Source organism: Bos indicus, chromosome 10 (genome assembly GCF_029378745.1).
Source record: "Bos indicus isolate NIAB-ARS_2022 breed Sahiwal x Tharparkar chromosome 10, NIAB-ARS_B.indTharparkar_mat_pri_1.0, whole genome shotgun sequence".
Classification (NCBI taxonomy): Eukaryota; Metazoa; Chordata; class Mammalia; order Artiodactyla; family Bovidae; genus Bos; species Bos indicus.
Window position 1 is genome coordinate 33,482,458 of NC_091769.1, and position 15,542 is coordinate 33,497,999.

Here is a 15,542-nt window from a genome sequence, read left to right on the forward strand (position 1 = left end):
CAACACCTGTCCTAGAACAGCAGTCCCCAAAACTTCTGATACCAGGAACCAGTTCATAGAAGACAATTTTTCTACGGACAAGGGTGGGGCAAATGGTTTCAGGATGATTCAAGGCATTACATTTATTGTGCACTTTATTCCTATTATTATTACATCAGCTCTACCTCAGATCGTCAGGCATTACATCCCAGAGGCTGGGGACCCCTGCCCTAGAATGTAAACTCCATGAGGGCAAGTGTCTTGACTGTTTAGTGTACTCTGTCTCTCTAATGCTTAGAACAGTGCCTGGAATACAAAGGGGCTCCTTCAACAGCTTCAGTGTTTATCAAATGAATGAGTAGTTAGCTGGCTACATGATGGGATTAGACTGCTGGCCTTAGGACTCAGACTTTCTATATTAGTTACACATGGGCAGTGAGACAGCACAATCTACCAGAGAAGTAAAAAACAGGGGCTACCCCATTCATATGGCCGAGAAATCAGATCCATTCAACTATTGCTGCCAAAGGGAAGACATGGCCATGAAACACACACACCCAGCTAGGTTCTTAAGTCTCCATAGATGGTGAGAAACCGTTGCCACCCAAACCACTGTGACATGCTGCTCCGCCCTCCCCGTGTCAACAGCAGAGTCATGAAGGTTCTGAGAATCTATTGCACAGTTCCACTGGGGAAAGATTTGACGCTTCAGCAGCTAACTGCCTAGGGCAGAAGCAGGAAGACCATACACATCAGAAGGGAGGTGGAGTTTACGGAAGAAATGGAGATAAAGGGGAAACCAAGGAGGCACAGCAAGCCAAATTATTTACTTCTGCTTGGTTTTACTGAGACCTATTTAATACTAAGATCTTAATATCTGGAGACTCTTACAGACACCAGGCTAGAGAGCGCAGAGATTACTTTTCAGAGAAGTTATACACCTACACCCATGTCCATGAGCTCTTTAAGAAAGCTACTGGGCCTGGAGCAGAAAGGGACTTAAGAACAATTGATAACTATTGATTCTTATTGCAGCATATAAATTCCAAAGGATTTTGTGTAGGTGAACTATCTCTGAATATATCTGTAGCAGGATATATGCTGAAATATCAAGTACATACTGTATCCTCACTGCCTCCTTACTGAGGCATAATCAGATCATGAGCAGAAAACTAAAAGGCTGAATTTTGTCACGGCCAAAACATGAAGTTGGTGGGAAGAAACCAGTTAATTTTGTTTCTGTATTTGGGGGCTCTAACCTAGTTACTCTATTTCATAAATGGACCCATTTCCCCAGTTCATTAGATACATCTCTGTGATATTTCAGGAAAATCTACAATGGAAGAACAAAAGGAAGATCAACTAGATTATGAGTAAGTAATCATAATTATACAAAGCCACATGCAAGGACCAAGGTATGAAGAAGGCCCGCTGTTGATGTCTTCCTTCATGTCCTAGTCTTCTCTCTCTCCATCTACTATCTAATCATCCCCCACTGCATTCCACCCCAAGCACTTTGTGCCCTCCTGAAGGGTAGCGTTTATAAATTTTCCCTTCTAAGTGATAGTTATTGTAAAGTCCTTCCAAGGTAGGACTATCTTTTCCAAAATCATCCCTTATTCTTACTCAAAAATCTCTCTGCCTCACTAACTTGTTTGTGGCTAATTATTTAAAAAGCAAACTACTTAACTGATATAAGAAAAAGAAAAGTTTACTGAGAGCTTCCCATGTGCCAGGTACCCTTTCTAGACCACTCTAGTGTTAACCTTTATTTTATTCAAATTTACTTCAAAAAGATGTTTGCATTCTTGAAAGCGTATGCATGGATCACATCTGTTAACTTAATGGAGTGATTGTCATGGTACATTTTCAAGCTTTGTAGCAGGCACTGGGGCAGAAGTTTTGAGATAAGGAGGAAGGGAAAGACTAAAGCCCTCCCTGCCAGTGGAAATCACTTGTGCCTCTGCATGAGGCCGGGCCCAATCATTAGGAATGTGCCAGCTACCTGGATAAAAGTACTCAATAAAAGTGGATTGCATAAGCAGATTCTGTGAACAATTTGTCTGAGAAACCAGTGCAGAGGGCTGTTTAAGGAAGCAAGACTTCTCCTGGAACCAAAGTAGAGGTGCACTAGTATATCAAACACTTTGGCTGAGAAAGCCAAGAAAAACCTCCCTAACCGAGTTGAGACTTACTGAAACAAATTGTAGAGCATGATTAAGAAATATAATTTCCTAAGAATGAAAATGGAAAACTATGTTCCCAGAAACAGTCAGGTTAATGAATTTAATGCCTTTTAGATATGCCCTTTAGTCCAAAGATTACTGACCTTAAAATAACTGGCCCTTGTTCATTTTGGGGACTGAGTCTATAGGTCAGAGAAAGTGGAAATCTTAAGATTGGCCCAGTCAAAGAAGAACATTAACAGTTTGAATATGGACCTTGAAAGGGATATGCAGAGAATAGATGAAGCAAATCAGGACCTTCTTGTCAAAATCCACAAGAAAGAAGATGAGATTCAGAGGTGAGTGTTGGGGTTCCATGTGGAAAGTACTCAGTCCAGAGGATGGGATGGGAAAAAAGAGACAAAATTGAATTTTCCAGTTTGTTCTAGATATCTAAATCTTGTACAGCAAAGTTTCTCCTTCATTCTTCGGCATTTCTCTACAGCTCAAACCTGAACTACGGCAAGTTTCAAGGAGATTCCTAAAAAATTGGGTGATATTTACCTGAGTTGAAAGAACATTGAGGTATTTGACTTGGGAATTAGAGGAATCTTACTTTTCCTGCTTTGAAAGTGATTCTGAGTCTAAGAATCCAGGAAAGAAGGGCTTCCAACTTGAGATTCATATTTATGGTCACTGAGGTACCCTTGAAACTGATATACGTGTTTTATCAGTTTTGAAACTGAGTTCCTTACTGTGTGCTTGTGTCATCCAGGTTGGAAAATGAGATCACTCAGACCAGAGACCTGGCAGAGGATGAGGAGTTGGAGAAGGAGAACACCACCACGATGGAAAGGGAAAGAGCCTTGCAGGAGATGGAAGAAGAAACTGCCAGACTGGTGAGCAAGAAACTGGGAAGTGCTATTCAACAGGTTATATTCATCATCCTGTCTCTCATCAACCGTCAGATAAGTTGCTGTTGTTGTCGAGTTGCTCAGTCATGTCTGATTCTTTTTGACTCCATGAACTGCAGCACTCCAGGCTTCCCTGTCCTTCACTATCTCCAGGAGTTTGCTCAGACTCATGTCCATTGAGTTGGTGATTCCATGCAACCATCCCATCCTCTGTTGCCCCCTACTCCCCTTGCCCTTAATCTTTCCCAGCATCAACGTCTTTTCCAATGAGTCATCTCTTAACATCAGGGGGCCACAGTATTGGAGCTTCAGTTTTACTGTCAGTCCTTCCAAAGAATGAGACAGTCTCTCCTTTTTACATACACTGTGTAGTCAACTCAAAAGTCGTGGCAGGATGTGACCATGCTTGGAAAGGAATGTGTGGAGGTTAGGGTTTCTCAGGTAATATTTAGTACCAGAAAGCCCTGTGTGTGGGCATCTCTGTCCCTGGTAAGTTGGCACGTATATATTGAGATCAAACCACAGATTCCTAACCTGACATTATGCAGTAAGATAGAGTTCTTGCAGGAAAAATCACTGGAGTGAAATGGAGAACAATCAACTGGAAAAAAAAGAAAACAGATGATGATGTGCACATGCCCACTTACACTCTGCTTCTTTCTCTCAACAGGAAAGGAAGAATGAGACCCTGGTCCACAGCATAGCAGAACTTGAAAGACAGGTGGGATAGGGCTCTTGTGTTCCCCAGTGTTCCCGCTGCACGCACAGTCATCAGAGAGGCAAAGGAGCAAAAGTGATCATAGGGGATTCCACACGTCAGACCAGCCTGTGCTGGGGTGGGAACGACTCTCCTGAGACTTAGCCCGATAACATAAATAAATTCCACAGATCTTCCCTACGAGTATCAGATGAAAGAAATGGGTGGGGTATTCAGGATATTCAATGATATGATGGGTTCTTCATTGCATTATAAGGAAAAGGATTCCAGTAGACATTTTGGAAGTGATTGGCTGGCAACTTTGTAGTGAGAATTAATTTTACTTTCAACAGAGACTTTTAAAAATATTTAATTCTTAAGGATTCCCTTTTCTTCATCTAGACATTCCCTTTATCTTAACTCCTGCTCAGAATACAGTGGGCTTCCTATGTTTATTGTGCTTTCTGACCCAGGTCTGCAGCCCTGAGTAACCCAGCATGGATTAGGAGTTTGGAAAAGTACCCCTGTCTTGAGCAGATCTAGCTTTGATGACCAAGACTAGTGGGAAGAAATTGGAAGCAGAATAAAAATGTTTTCAAGGGTACCGAGTATCCACCAAAGGACCATCTCCTGACAGCTTTTATCAAGGCCAAATTACCAGCCCACACACACCAGAGAATATCTTTGTCTTTTTTTTTTTTTTTTTTTGGATGTATTTTTTGTTTGTAATTGAATTTTTTTATTTGAAACTGTAGCTTACAAGGAAATCTCAAAAAGCAACAAAGTGTGAACAAGACAATCTAAAGGGAACCCCAGAAGAGTCAAAGGTAAATGGAAAAGCAATCTTGAATGGGTTTGGACTATGTGAACAGGAAACAAGCCTTCAAGTTGAAACAACTGTCAAAGTTGAGACAAATTCTTTGTAGTTTTACCCATGTCAGGCATAAGCCTGGGCCATTGAGTGCTGAATTTTCCTCTGCTCTTAGTCAGGAATTTTGCTCTGAAGCCATATATTTTGTTCTTTCTTCCATGAGGAAGAGCATAAACACAAATATATATTTAACACTGGAGGCAGCTGAAGTCCCTAATTTAAATCCTGGCCCCAGTACTTGGTGTGGTATATGAAGGGCAATTTAATCAGTCCCTCCCAACCTCAGTTTGAAAATTGAGTGAAATTGTGTATATAAACTATTCTTTCCCTTTTCTGGACTGCTAAAACCTGAAATCACATAATTTTAAAGTGACTATTTGAGTCTGGCTAAGCAATGGCACCCCACTCCAGTACTCTTGCCTGGAAAATCCATGGATGGAGGGGCCTGGTGGGCTGCAGTCCATGGGGTCACTAAGAGTCGGACACAACTGAGCGACTTCACTTTCACTTTTCACTTTCATGCATTGGAGAAGGAAATGGCAACCCACTCCAGTGTTCTTGCCTGGAGAATCCCAGGGACGGGGGAGCCTGGTGGGCTGCCATCTACGGGGTCGCACAGAATCGGACACGACTGAAGCGACGCAGCAGCAGCAGCAGCAAGATATGTGTATGAATTCATAGAGACAGAGCTGCTGATACTGCTGCTGCTAAGTCACTTCAGTCATGTCCAACTCTGTGCAACCCCAGAGACAGCAGCCACTAGGCTCTTCTGTCCCTGGGATTCTCCAGGCAAGAATACTGGAGTGGGTTTCCATTTCCTTCTCCAATGCGTGAAAGTGAAGTCATTCAGTTGTGCCCGACTCTTAGTGACCCCATGGACTGCAGCCCACCAGGCTCCTCTGTCCATGGGATTTTCCAGGAAGAGTACTGGAGTGGGTTGTCATTGCCTTCTCCGAGAGACAGAGCTAGGATCTGTAAATCTACTGTATGCTGGGAAATTTACATATCCTGTCATGGGATCCAGTCTAGGAAAAGAATAGTGAGTTTTACCTGCTAAGTAAGGTGATTACATGCGTGCTAAGTCGCTTCAGTTGTGTCTGACTCTTTGAGACAGCCACATAACTTCCTCATCCACACCAAAGTTCACAGTCTTGGCCCTTGTTGTAACCTCTGCATGGAACATATTTCCTCCAGATGTCCATTTGGCTAATATTTATCATTTAGACTTCAACTCAAGTATCATCAAGGAGGCCTTCACAAACCACCTATAATAGCTCTTACTCCATCACTCACTCTCAGCACATTTCTGTGCTTTTATTTCTTTCACAGCACTTATCATTATCAGGTTGACTTATTTGTTATGTCCCCCACCTAGAATGTCAACTCTGTGAGGCAGAGAGCCTATCAATCCTGCTCATCACTGTATCCTCAGTACTCCCCTTGCCCTTTCCCTGTCATTCCAGTAGAGTGGCCGATACAAAATGGCTTTCATCAAATATTCAAGGAAGGAAAAGAGGAATACAGGGAGGAAAAAAGGAGTAATGAATATATAAATGCAAAGGGAATAGTGACGTTTTCAAGAGTGATATTTTCTAAGAGAAATAGCTAAGGAAGAAGGAAGCTAAGAATTGAAGTTTAAGGGCAAAGGGAGCACTGATGAATGCTCAGTGGATTCACCAGGCAGCTGACAGGATGGTTTGACTGCTCTCCAACAAAGAGATATCTGAAATGTGCCTGACGCACTTCAACCACCTGTGAGATAAACTTTGTGATAGCATTTCAGAATGAAATTCTGTTTTTGCCTTGCTGAGTTACCAGCCTCCTTTCCTGTCTATAGGTTAAGTTACAACAACTGGAAGCCTCCTGTGCAGACCAAGAGAAGGAGCTGGCCAAGGTAACCACAAACTTCAATGTTTCTTCTCCCAAAGGAAGGGAAATGTGATTCTTGGTCCAACAATCTAACACATTCTTCAGATGATTGAGTTTTAATAATGTTCTACTTCTAAAACTACATGGGATCAGGAGGAGAAGAAGGAAAGGAGGATGAATACAGTATTCTAGGTTACCTACTATTTAACATTTCTACAGGATACATTCCATAATGTCTATTTCCCACAAATTAGTATCTATTCTTCTCCCAACTGTCCCCAAATAATCCCCATGGGACTATAAAGCATATTCTCAGAAAATGAGTTTATATGTACAAAAAACATATTTAGAAAAACTAGAAGCCTACATTTAGGGTCTTGTACACAGGAGGAAACAAGTATACTATTGTTCTTGTAGAAATTCCCTGAGAAAATTTAAGACTAATAAATTTTGCTTCCCAGGTAATAGAAGACTATGCATTCGTGGCCCAGCTCTGTGAAGATCAAGCTCTCTGCATAAAGGTACAGCCTCTCAGTAAATAGCTAGCAAAGGGTTTGTTCAGGTACACAGTGAAATGGAAATAGGTTTTTCAGCAAAGACCACCTGGAATAATTTTAACTCTTCAAGGTGTCACTCCAAAGGGACTTTAAAGTCTTTGACACTCCACCACCAATATCATTCTTTTACTTGCCTCGTCTCCCAGCCCCTAGTGCCTTTAACTTAATGATGAGCACTTGTACTATTTATAACCCCAATTATTCCCAGGGGCCTGTCCAATGGTGAAACGTAGTGAGAGATCAGTACTGATGGAGTGAAGGCTAGGAAGGAGGAAAAGTGGCAGTGGGAACATCAAACATTTATGTTATGATGTAATAATGTGTGTTTATTATGATTAGGAAAAGCACAGGGCTTTAATTAGTAACTGTGCTTTCCTTTATTTCTCTTTGAAGAAGTACCAGGAAACTTTGAAGAAAATACAAGAAGAACTAGAAACTCGGTTCCTTGAGAGAGAAGTGTGAGCTTTAGCAAACAAAGGAACATCCTGGTTTTAGTGGTAACTCCATCTCAGCCTGGGTCAGAGCAAACATCTCTCTGACTAATTCCAATTTGGAATTGCATAAGCCCTGACACCACATATCTTTCCCCTCCATAGTGATCAGGTCAACTCCCCCTACACTACACCAACTTTTTTTTTTTTAAGGCAAGATAAATGAATTCTTATACTGTTATTGTATAAATACACAATTTTTTTTAACAGCACCATTTTCAAGTGTATACACAATATGATTATAATAAACCAAATCTAAAATGCAGGTCCTTTTCCCAGCTTTCTTAAAAGACTCTAGAAATGCATTTCCCTTCCTAACTTTATCATATTACCAATTATTTGGGTTTATATTAAGGCCAGAAACATGTGCCTTAAAAAGGACTAGAGGTCAGGCACCTTGATAAGCAGAGCATGCCTTATATTTCACAGGAAAGGCCTTATAATAATACCATCTTCACTTACCCCAAATATAAAGAAATTAAACCATATGGGATAGGCATGACATTAACCTCCAGACACCTGCAAAGACTATCATATTATGAAACTCAAACTGTATACTATTATACTATATTAAACATAAATAAAAGAAAAGCCTCCCCCACCCCCCAAAAAAGATGCCTTGAGTCTGTCAGAAGAGTTCAACTCTTTTGCAGTGGTTGTTTAGTCGCTAAGTTGTGTCCGACTCTTCTGAGATTCTATAGACTGTAGCCCTCCAGGTTCCTCTGTTCATGGGATTTCCCAGGCAAGAATACTGAAGTGGATTTCCATTTCCTCCTCCAGGGTATCTTCCCAGCCCAGGGATCAAACCTATGTCTCCTGCATTGACAGGTAGATTCTTAACCACTGAGCTACCTGGGAGACACTTAAATTCTTTAGTTTAAATCAAAAACTTCAATTTTTTGACCCTCTTTAGAAGTTAAATCTTAATTCAATCAAGAAGTATCTCTATTTATTAAATATTTTGGAATCTTAGGATGAAGAGAAAGAGACCCAAACTGCATAAAGCCTCTAACTAAGCAGGCACACATGGTGGCCTGGTGTCCAAGGCACCGGGACCTGGAGGCTCTCACCCTTAAAGGACACCTTCAAGTCTCCCAAAATCCTTCCTGAGTACTAGGTATGGCTTGACTGCTAAGCTAAGTTTCTAAACCAAGACTATTCAACAAAAATTTATATGCTATCTGTTAAGTATCCACTAAGCCATTTACTGAGTACTTGAAAAACAAGTAATATGACTGAGGAAATTATTTTTTAATTAATTTAAATAGCTGCATGTAGCAAATGGCTACAATAGTGGACAACATAGCATTAGACCATAAAACTATTTTAAAATAACCACCATATAGTATGAATCTCCGTGTGTAATTTATCCAACCTCTGTCTTGGTTCTTTTATCCCTAGGTCAAAAGTTATGTGCATGATCTCCACAAGCAAAGAGTATAACAGCCAAAATAACAAGGTAAGTACCCACTCCATCTTTAGCTTCTTCAGCATCATTGCTTTTCAAAGGAGTTTCCAAAATCGCTATAAGCCACCAAACATCTAACAATCTTCCCAGGTGCATTTTCCAAGAAAAATACTAGATGTAATTTCAAAGCATTTCAACCTTAAACCAAGAGGACACTAGGAACAACTGTTTTCCCTCCTACAGTCATGCAAATGATGTGCTCTCAAATAAACCAGTCCAAGAGCAGAGAGAGTTTAGAATGGAAGCAAGAAAGAACAGTAGCTGAGGATGCACTCTATGGACAAAAGGCCAATATATATACCACTGCTCTGCACCAATCACAGCACTCTTTCCTGATGATCCCAGCATCGTCCTGAATCTTTCACTGCACAGAATGCCAAGGGCATCTATCACCGTCTAGCTAGAGTTGGCCTATGAGTGAAAACATAGGAAGCAATTGTTTCTTTATGACACAGCTTCCATGTTTGTATGTCTTTAACATCATGATGTTACCAGCACATATGCAAAGGTCTGAAGGAAACCGATGTGGACATAGAGCACCAGACCTCTGGGCCTGTTTGGTGTCTTATGGCAGCAAGTACATAGATAAATCTTACTGGACTTGAGTTGTAATTTATATTTCCTTTAGAACCAAGGCTGACATTAATCCAGAATTTTATATTGTTGAGATATACAGTCTTTATAATCATAGAAAGGAGAAGTCATCTCTTCTTTAAAAGCACATATCAACAATTGACTATTATCCTTAAAGTGCTCCAGATGTTTGAATATTTATTAGACTGTATGACTGTAGTTCTCACTGTTCTGAACAGGTTATTCTGGTCCCAAGTTTATATATTCCATTCAGCAAGCAAAACTCCTGAAATAAATGAAATCCACCTCTCTAGAACGAAGCTTGGCATGCTCCCCAATGTGTCCCATCATCTAATCCCAGTGGCTCATTAAATTATTCCTTGTGGCCACCTATCAGAGAAACAACAGGGTGTATTCATCAAGATTATGAGAGTACCATGAGATGGTTCAATTACCTATGAGGTTTGAGCAATCCCTGTGGAGAGGCTACCTGAGCAGGTGACCAGCTAGCATGCCACTTCATCTCACTCAAGCTATAGAATCAAATTTGTAACCCAGAAAGCTACTTTCTAATTCCAGTTCTGCAAGCCTCATTTCCACAGTTTTAAAATGTGATCATAATTTCTCTTCCTTTTTATCTCACAAGGAAGTTAAAAGGAAAATAACTGAGAAAACATTTGGAAGAGAAATGTCATAGAAATCCAGAGTATATCCTCATCTTTACATTTTTATATCTTTCAAGTTTTATCTCTAGAATATGTCTGTGTGGTTTGTATAGCCTACAAACTTCTCAAAGGGTCACTGGCTAATCCAAAGGTAGGGTATAGTTGAGAGAGCCCAGAAAGTAGACTCAGAGGATCTGGGATCCAGGCCTGGTCCTGCCACTTACTAGCTGTATGACCTTCCCTTTCTATGTCTTCTTTCTTATCAGAATATTAAAAGGTGATGCAGTTACATATATATGTATACCGTGTATATATTTATATGGGTTTCCCAGGTGGCTCAGTGGTAAAGAATCCACCTGCTAATGCAGGAGACACAAATTCAATCCCTGGGTCAGGAAGATCCCCTGGAGGAGGAAATGGCAACCCACTCCTGTATCCTTGCCTGAAAAATCCCATGCACAGAGAGACTGGCGGGCTGCAGTCCATGGGGTCGCAAAGAGTCAGACATGACTGAAGGACTGGGTGCATATACACACATCCATAGATACACACATATATTTGGCTTTGAAAATTTCATCTCCTTATGCATATGAAAAAAATCTGTAAAATTTTATCTAAAATAACATTTAATTAACAGCTCAATGAATATTATTTGGCAGTGATAATAGCCTCCAGATATTGTTTATTTATCACTGTCCTTTCTTCTCCTAGGATAACTCTCTCCAAAAGAAGAAAGCAGGGTTCTGTAAAAGGTAAGTAAATATCGTTGAGTAAACCTCCCAGAAAATTAGGAGTTCTACTTAGCTGCTCTGGCAGAGAGCAAAGTCTAGCCACACAACCACACACACACATAGAGTCAAGTCAACAATGACTGCGTTTCTCAGTCAATGTTACGACTTCCTTCTCTGAAGGTGATTACCAATCTCAGCTTTCCAGTATTAGAAGCCAGTGGCCTAGCAGTAATTAGAAACAGGAATCTTATTACCTAGAAGAGATGTGGTAAGTCTCTTCTTACTCCTTTTTCCCTTTAACACTTTCAACTAGTTTGATGTGTCTGGTTTTCCAGTAACATCAGTAGATTAGAAATGGCGAGATCCTTCTGTGTTTCATAAGCATGATGATTGGGTTTTTATACTATTGCGCGAGATATGCCTCCCTCAAACTTTGCTACATCAGCATACTACCTCTTAATGTGAAAAATAAAAATAGGGAGAGAATTTCTAAATGCAAGGATACCACTGCCTAACAACAGATAAAAGGGAGAGAAAATGATTGTGAAAAAGACATAGCACCTAACAGTATCCAGCACACAATAGCTGCTCAAAAATCTTAATACAAATAAGAAATCAAAATTCAAACAACTGAGTCAATATTAGCCCTTAGGGAATCAATGTCATTGCAAAGTAAAATTAGTATCGAAGCCCTTTCATTTTTAAGAAAAGGTCAAATTATGTTCAATATGTTTAAGAAGGCATCAGTTCGGTTCAGTTCAGTCGCTCAGTCGTGTCTGACTCTTTGCGACCCCATGAATCGCAGCACGCCAGGCCTCCCTGTCCATCACCAACTCCCGGAGTTCACTGAGACTCATGTCCATCAAGTCAGTGATGCCATCCAGCCATCTCATCCTCTGTCGTCCCCTTCTCCTCCTGCCCCCAATCCCTCCCAGCATCAGGGTCTTTTCCAATGAGTCAACTCTTCACATGAGGTGGCCAAAGTATGGGAGTTTCAGCTTCAGCATCAGTCCTTCCAATAAACACCCAGGACTGATTTCCTTTAGGATGGACTGGTTGGATCTCCTTGCAGTCCAAGGGACTCTCAAGAGTCTTCTCCAACCCCACAGTTCAAAAGCATCAATTCTTCAGCGCTCAGCCTTCTTCACAGTCCAACTCTCACATCCATACATGACCACATAGAGAAAGATAAAGTTAAAGTGGTATGACATGTGATTTAGAAAGAGTCCCATCAAAATGGTTAACATAAAATTATTGGTGCTTAAAGTTCAGCTCCAATTGTCTGGAAAATTTGCTTAAGAGGGATACTCCTTCATACCAGATAAGTGAAGTATTACATATTCCAATATCCCTAAATGCATGTTCCCAGAACAACCAGAAGAATTTTCCCTAGAACTCCTAGGCCACCTTCACCAATAATTCAGAAACCAGTGCCCAGCATGGAATTGCCCACGTGAACTCCTAGGATAAAAATTGTCTGCCTTAAAGAGAGTTAGTAGCCTAAAGAAAAGTTAGTAGCCTAAAGTCCAGCAAATCTACCTTATCACATCAAACTGCAAATGTCTTTCCTCTTGTCCTGATCCACATCCTTGGGACACTGGTATATGTGTGCTAATAAGAAAGCAAGGTTGTTCCTGAGATTGTCCCTAGGCATGTCCTTCCAGAGATGTCACCCCAGACCCTTCTCATGAATATGGTATCCAACATTGAGGAGAGTGGTGGGAAGAGGATGGTAAACAGCTCTTGATTCTCATTTTGACCAAGATCCTGTACTAGAATGGATCTTGTCACCAAGATTAACTCTACAGGAAAACTTCAGAAAACTGGAGGGGAAGGGCTGTTTTGACTGGTGAGTGGAGTTGAACAGTGAACTTGTCGTGGGGCAGAATGCAGCCTGCCACACCTTGATGAGGGTAATATAGCAAAGGAAACAGGGGAGGCTTGCTCATGTCAATCATATTAAAACCACAAGTGCAAAACAATTAATCAGTTAAAAAAGAAATCAAGAGTACCATAAGGAAATTTACAGCAATGTATTAGGAAATATTAAAGGTAACATGAATGAAAGAAGAAAATACTAAGATCATGGATAGCAGGCCTTAATATCATAAATATATCAATGGTCTCCAAATAATGAATAAAATCAATTTAATTCCAAACTCCTCAAAAGATTTTTCATGAAATTGAATAAAATGATAATAAAATATAGCATATATGGGAGAGTAAAGGGTCAAATAATGACCTGGGCAATTTTAAAGGAGAGTTAAGGAGTGAGAAACATGTCCTTTGAGATATCAAGACTTACTAGGAAGCTACAGTAATTATGATGGTGTGGTGTTATGACAGGAATAGAAAAGTCAACCAATGGAATAGAACAAAGAGCTCAGAAACAGTGTATGTACAGAAACTTGATATATGGCAGGGATTATATGTCAGAGGGGAAATAAAGGATTGATTGTTCAATAAATATGGTGGGAAAAAATGGTTATCTAAATGAGAAAAAATAAGATTGAATCACTACTATATAGTATAACAAAAATCAAGCCCAGATAATTAAAGATGTAAATGTCAATTTTTAAAAGCTTATAAAACTCAGTCATCTATTGCTACATAACAAATTGACCCCAAATTCAGTGACTGCAAACAGCAAACATTTTATCAACTCACATTTTCTGTGCGTCAGAAATCTGTGAGCTACTCAGCTGGGTGGTTCTAGTTCAGGGTCTGTTATGAGGATGCAGTTAAGATGTTGGCTGAAATTAGTCATTAGAAGGCCTGGCTGAAGCCAGGGGATCTATTTCCAAAGGAGCTTACTCACACAGCTGGTTGTTGGCAGGAGGTCTCAGTTCCTCATAACAAGGACCTCTCCAGCAGACTGCCTGTGTGTCCTCACAAACTCACAGCTGGCTTCCTCCTGAAAGTAAGGAGGAAGCTTCAGTGCTTTTAGTACATAGCCTAGGAAATCACATGCTGTCACTTCCGTGATATGCTGTTCTGTAGAAGCAAGTCAGTCAAGTCTATTCCATACTCCAATGGAAAAGAAGCTCTCAAAAGGAGGAGTAACAAAGAATTTGTGGATGTATTTTTAAACTACCATAAAGATTTAATAGAAAATAGTATCTTTTAGGCCTAGGGGTAGAGAATGACTTTTCAAACAAGATACAAAAAGCATTCGTTCTAATTAAAAGGAAAGGTTGATAAATTAGACTTTATTAAAAATAAATTTTGAAAAAAAAACTTTTGTTCTTAAAGCAGGTGAAAGTTATAAACTAGAGGGGAAATATTCCAAATATACACAACGGCAAATGACTGATATCAAGAATATACAAAGTTTTCCTACAAATTAATAAGAAAGGCCCAAACAGCATAATAGATAAATAGGCAAGAGGAATCACATAAGACCAATAAACATATGGACAAATGTTCAGCTCCATCATTCGTCAGGGAAATGCAAGCTAAGACCATAGTGATATATTACTTTATACACATTTGATGGGCAAAAGCTTTAAAATCTGACAATACCAGATGTTGAAGAAGCTGTGGAGCTGCAGAAACACACCCTGCTAATAGAACATAAATTGGAGCAAAAACAATTTTCCAAAATAAAAACAAACAAAACAAGATACCTTTAAATAGTGATAATGCTGAAAGATAATTAAACATGGTGATGAGAGACAGAGTAGCTGGCAGACCAGCAGAGGGGAAGAGGTTGCCTTTAAAAGGGGTTGTTAGGAATAGAGACATTTGAATATCAAAGAATCAGACATGCATTTAGGTATGACTGTTTCGTTCCGGGTTTTCTAACCTCTAGTTAACAGTTTCTCGGCTTTCTCTTTCCAGGATTTTTCAATATTTCTTTTTCACTACCCTGTTTCTCATCAGACTGCTGGGCTACTTGTTGTTCCATATAAGCTTCATAAATCCAGATCTCTTTGTCAACATATTGCCCAGGATACTGAGCAGGAACGTCTTGTGGAAGCTAAGATGTTTCCTCTTTCCATCTCTCACGCTTGAGACAGAGGACATGTTGCCCCACTGATCCCCAAGAAATATCCTTGAGCAAAAGAAGACAAGTAGCATCTGAGCCATAGACTAGGAGACGCAGAACTTGTGGAGGGAAGAGGTTTTCTTCAGTTTTTCCCTTGAGGTTTGCCTACTTCATTACCATCCCACCTTGCACTGTCTTTCCAAGATTAACCTTGTCCAGTAAAGAGCTCTGTCAATGGATTTCTGTGGCTATGTGCATAAGCTAAATAGAACCAGAGAGTAAACAGAGTAGACAATTCTTAGAATAATATCATAGATGCTGAACAAAATTAGAGTTGATCACTTCTTCTGGTGAATCTTAAAAATTTAAGACACTGGATCCCTGCAAAGCAGAAGATTGTTCATTATTTATATTAGAACTCTTTGGTTAAAAATTGCCTTAGTTTAAGTTAATGTATAAATCGATAGCACACAAAAAAGTATTGCCTCATGGAACTAAAAATCTGGGACTCCAGGCATGGCTGGATCCAGAAGTTGAAAGCAATGTCAGTGGAGCTTCACCTCTCTCTCTTGTC

General features: G+C 40.0%; 1 protein-coding gene and 1 non-coding gene across 6 annotated transcripts; both read left to right on the forward strand.

Moving 5' to 3' along the window:
* The first annotated feature begins 631 nt into the window (after positions 1–631).
* TMCO5A (transmembrane and coiled-coil domains 5A) lies at positions 632–15,221 on the forward strand. Of its 5 annotated transcripts, none has more exons than XM_019967974.2 (12): positions 632–742; positions 1,307–1,352; positions 2,354–2,503; positions 2,920–3,043; positions 3,729–3,779; positions 4,511–4,582; positions 6,464–6,520; positions 6,957–7,016; positions 7,446–7,510; positions 8,945–9,002; positions 10,961–11,001; positions 14,821–15,221. In XM_019967974.2, the coding sequence occupies exons 2-12, from the start codon at positions 1,318–1,320 to the stop codon at positions 15,017–15,019; spliced, it is 912 nt and encodes a 303-aa protein (XP_019823533.1). In that variant the 5' UTR covers positions 632–742; positions 1,307–1,317; the 3' UTR covers positions 15,020–15,221. The 5 variants fall into 5 exon arrangements, with proteins under 5 accessions (XP_019823533.1, XP_070653343.1, XP_070653346.1 ...); XM_070797242.1 differs by having other exon boundaries at positions 654–736; positions 1,305–1,352; positions 14,821–15,220; XM_070797245.1 differs by lacking the exon at positions 14,821–15,221 and adding an exon at positions 11,161–11,244 and having other exon boundaries at positions 654–736; positions 1,305–1,352.
* On the forward strand, positions 11,343–11,447 carry LOC139185517 (small nucleolar RNA U13). The gene has a single exon (XR_011569096.1). It is a non-coding gene; the product is annotated as a small nucleolar RNA U13 (small nucleolar RNA).
* Positions 15,222–15,542: the final 321 nt, after the last annotated feature.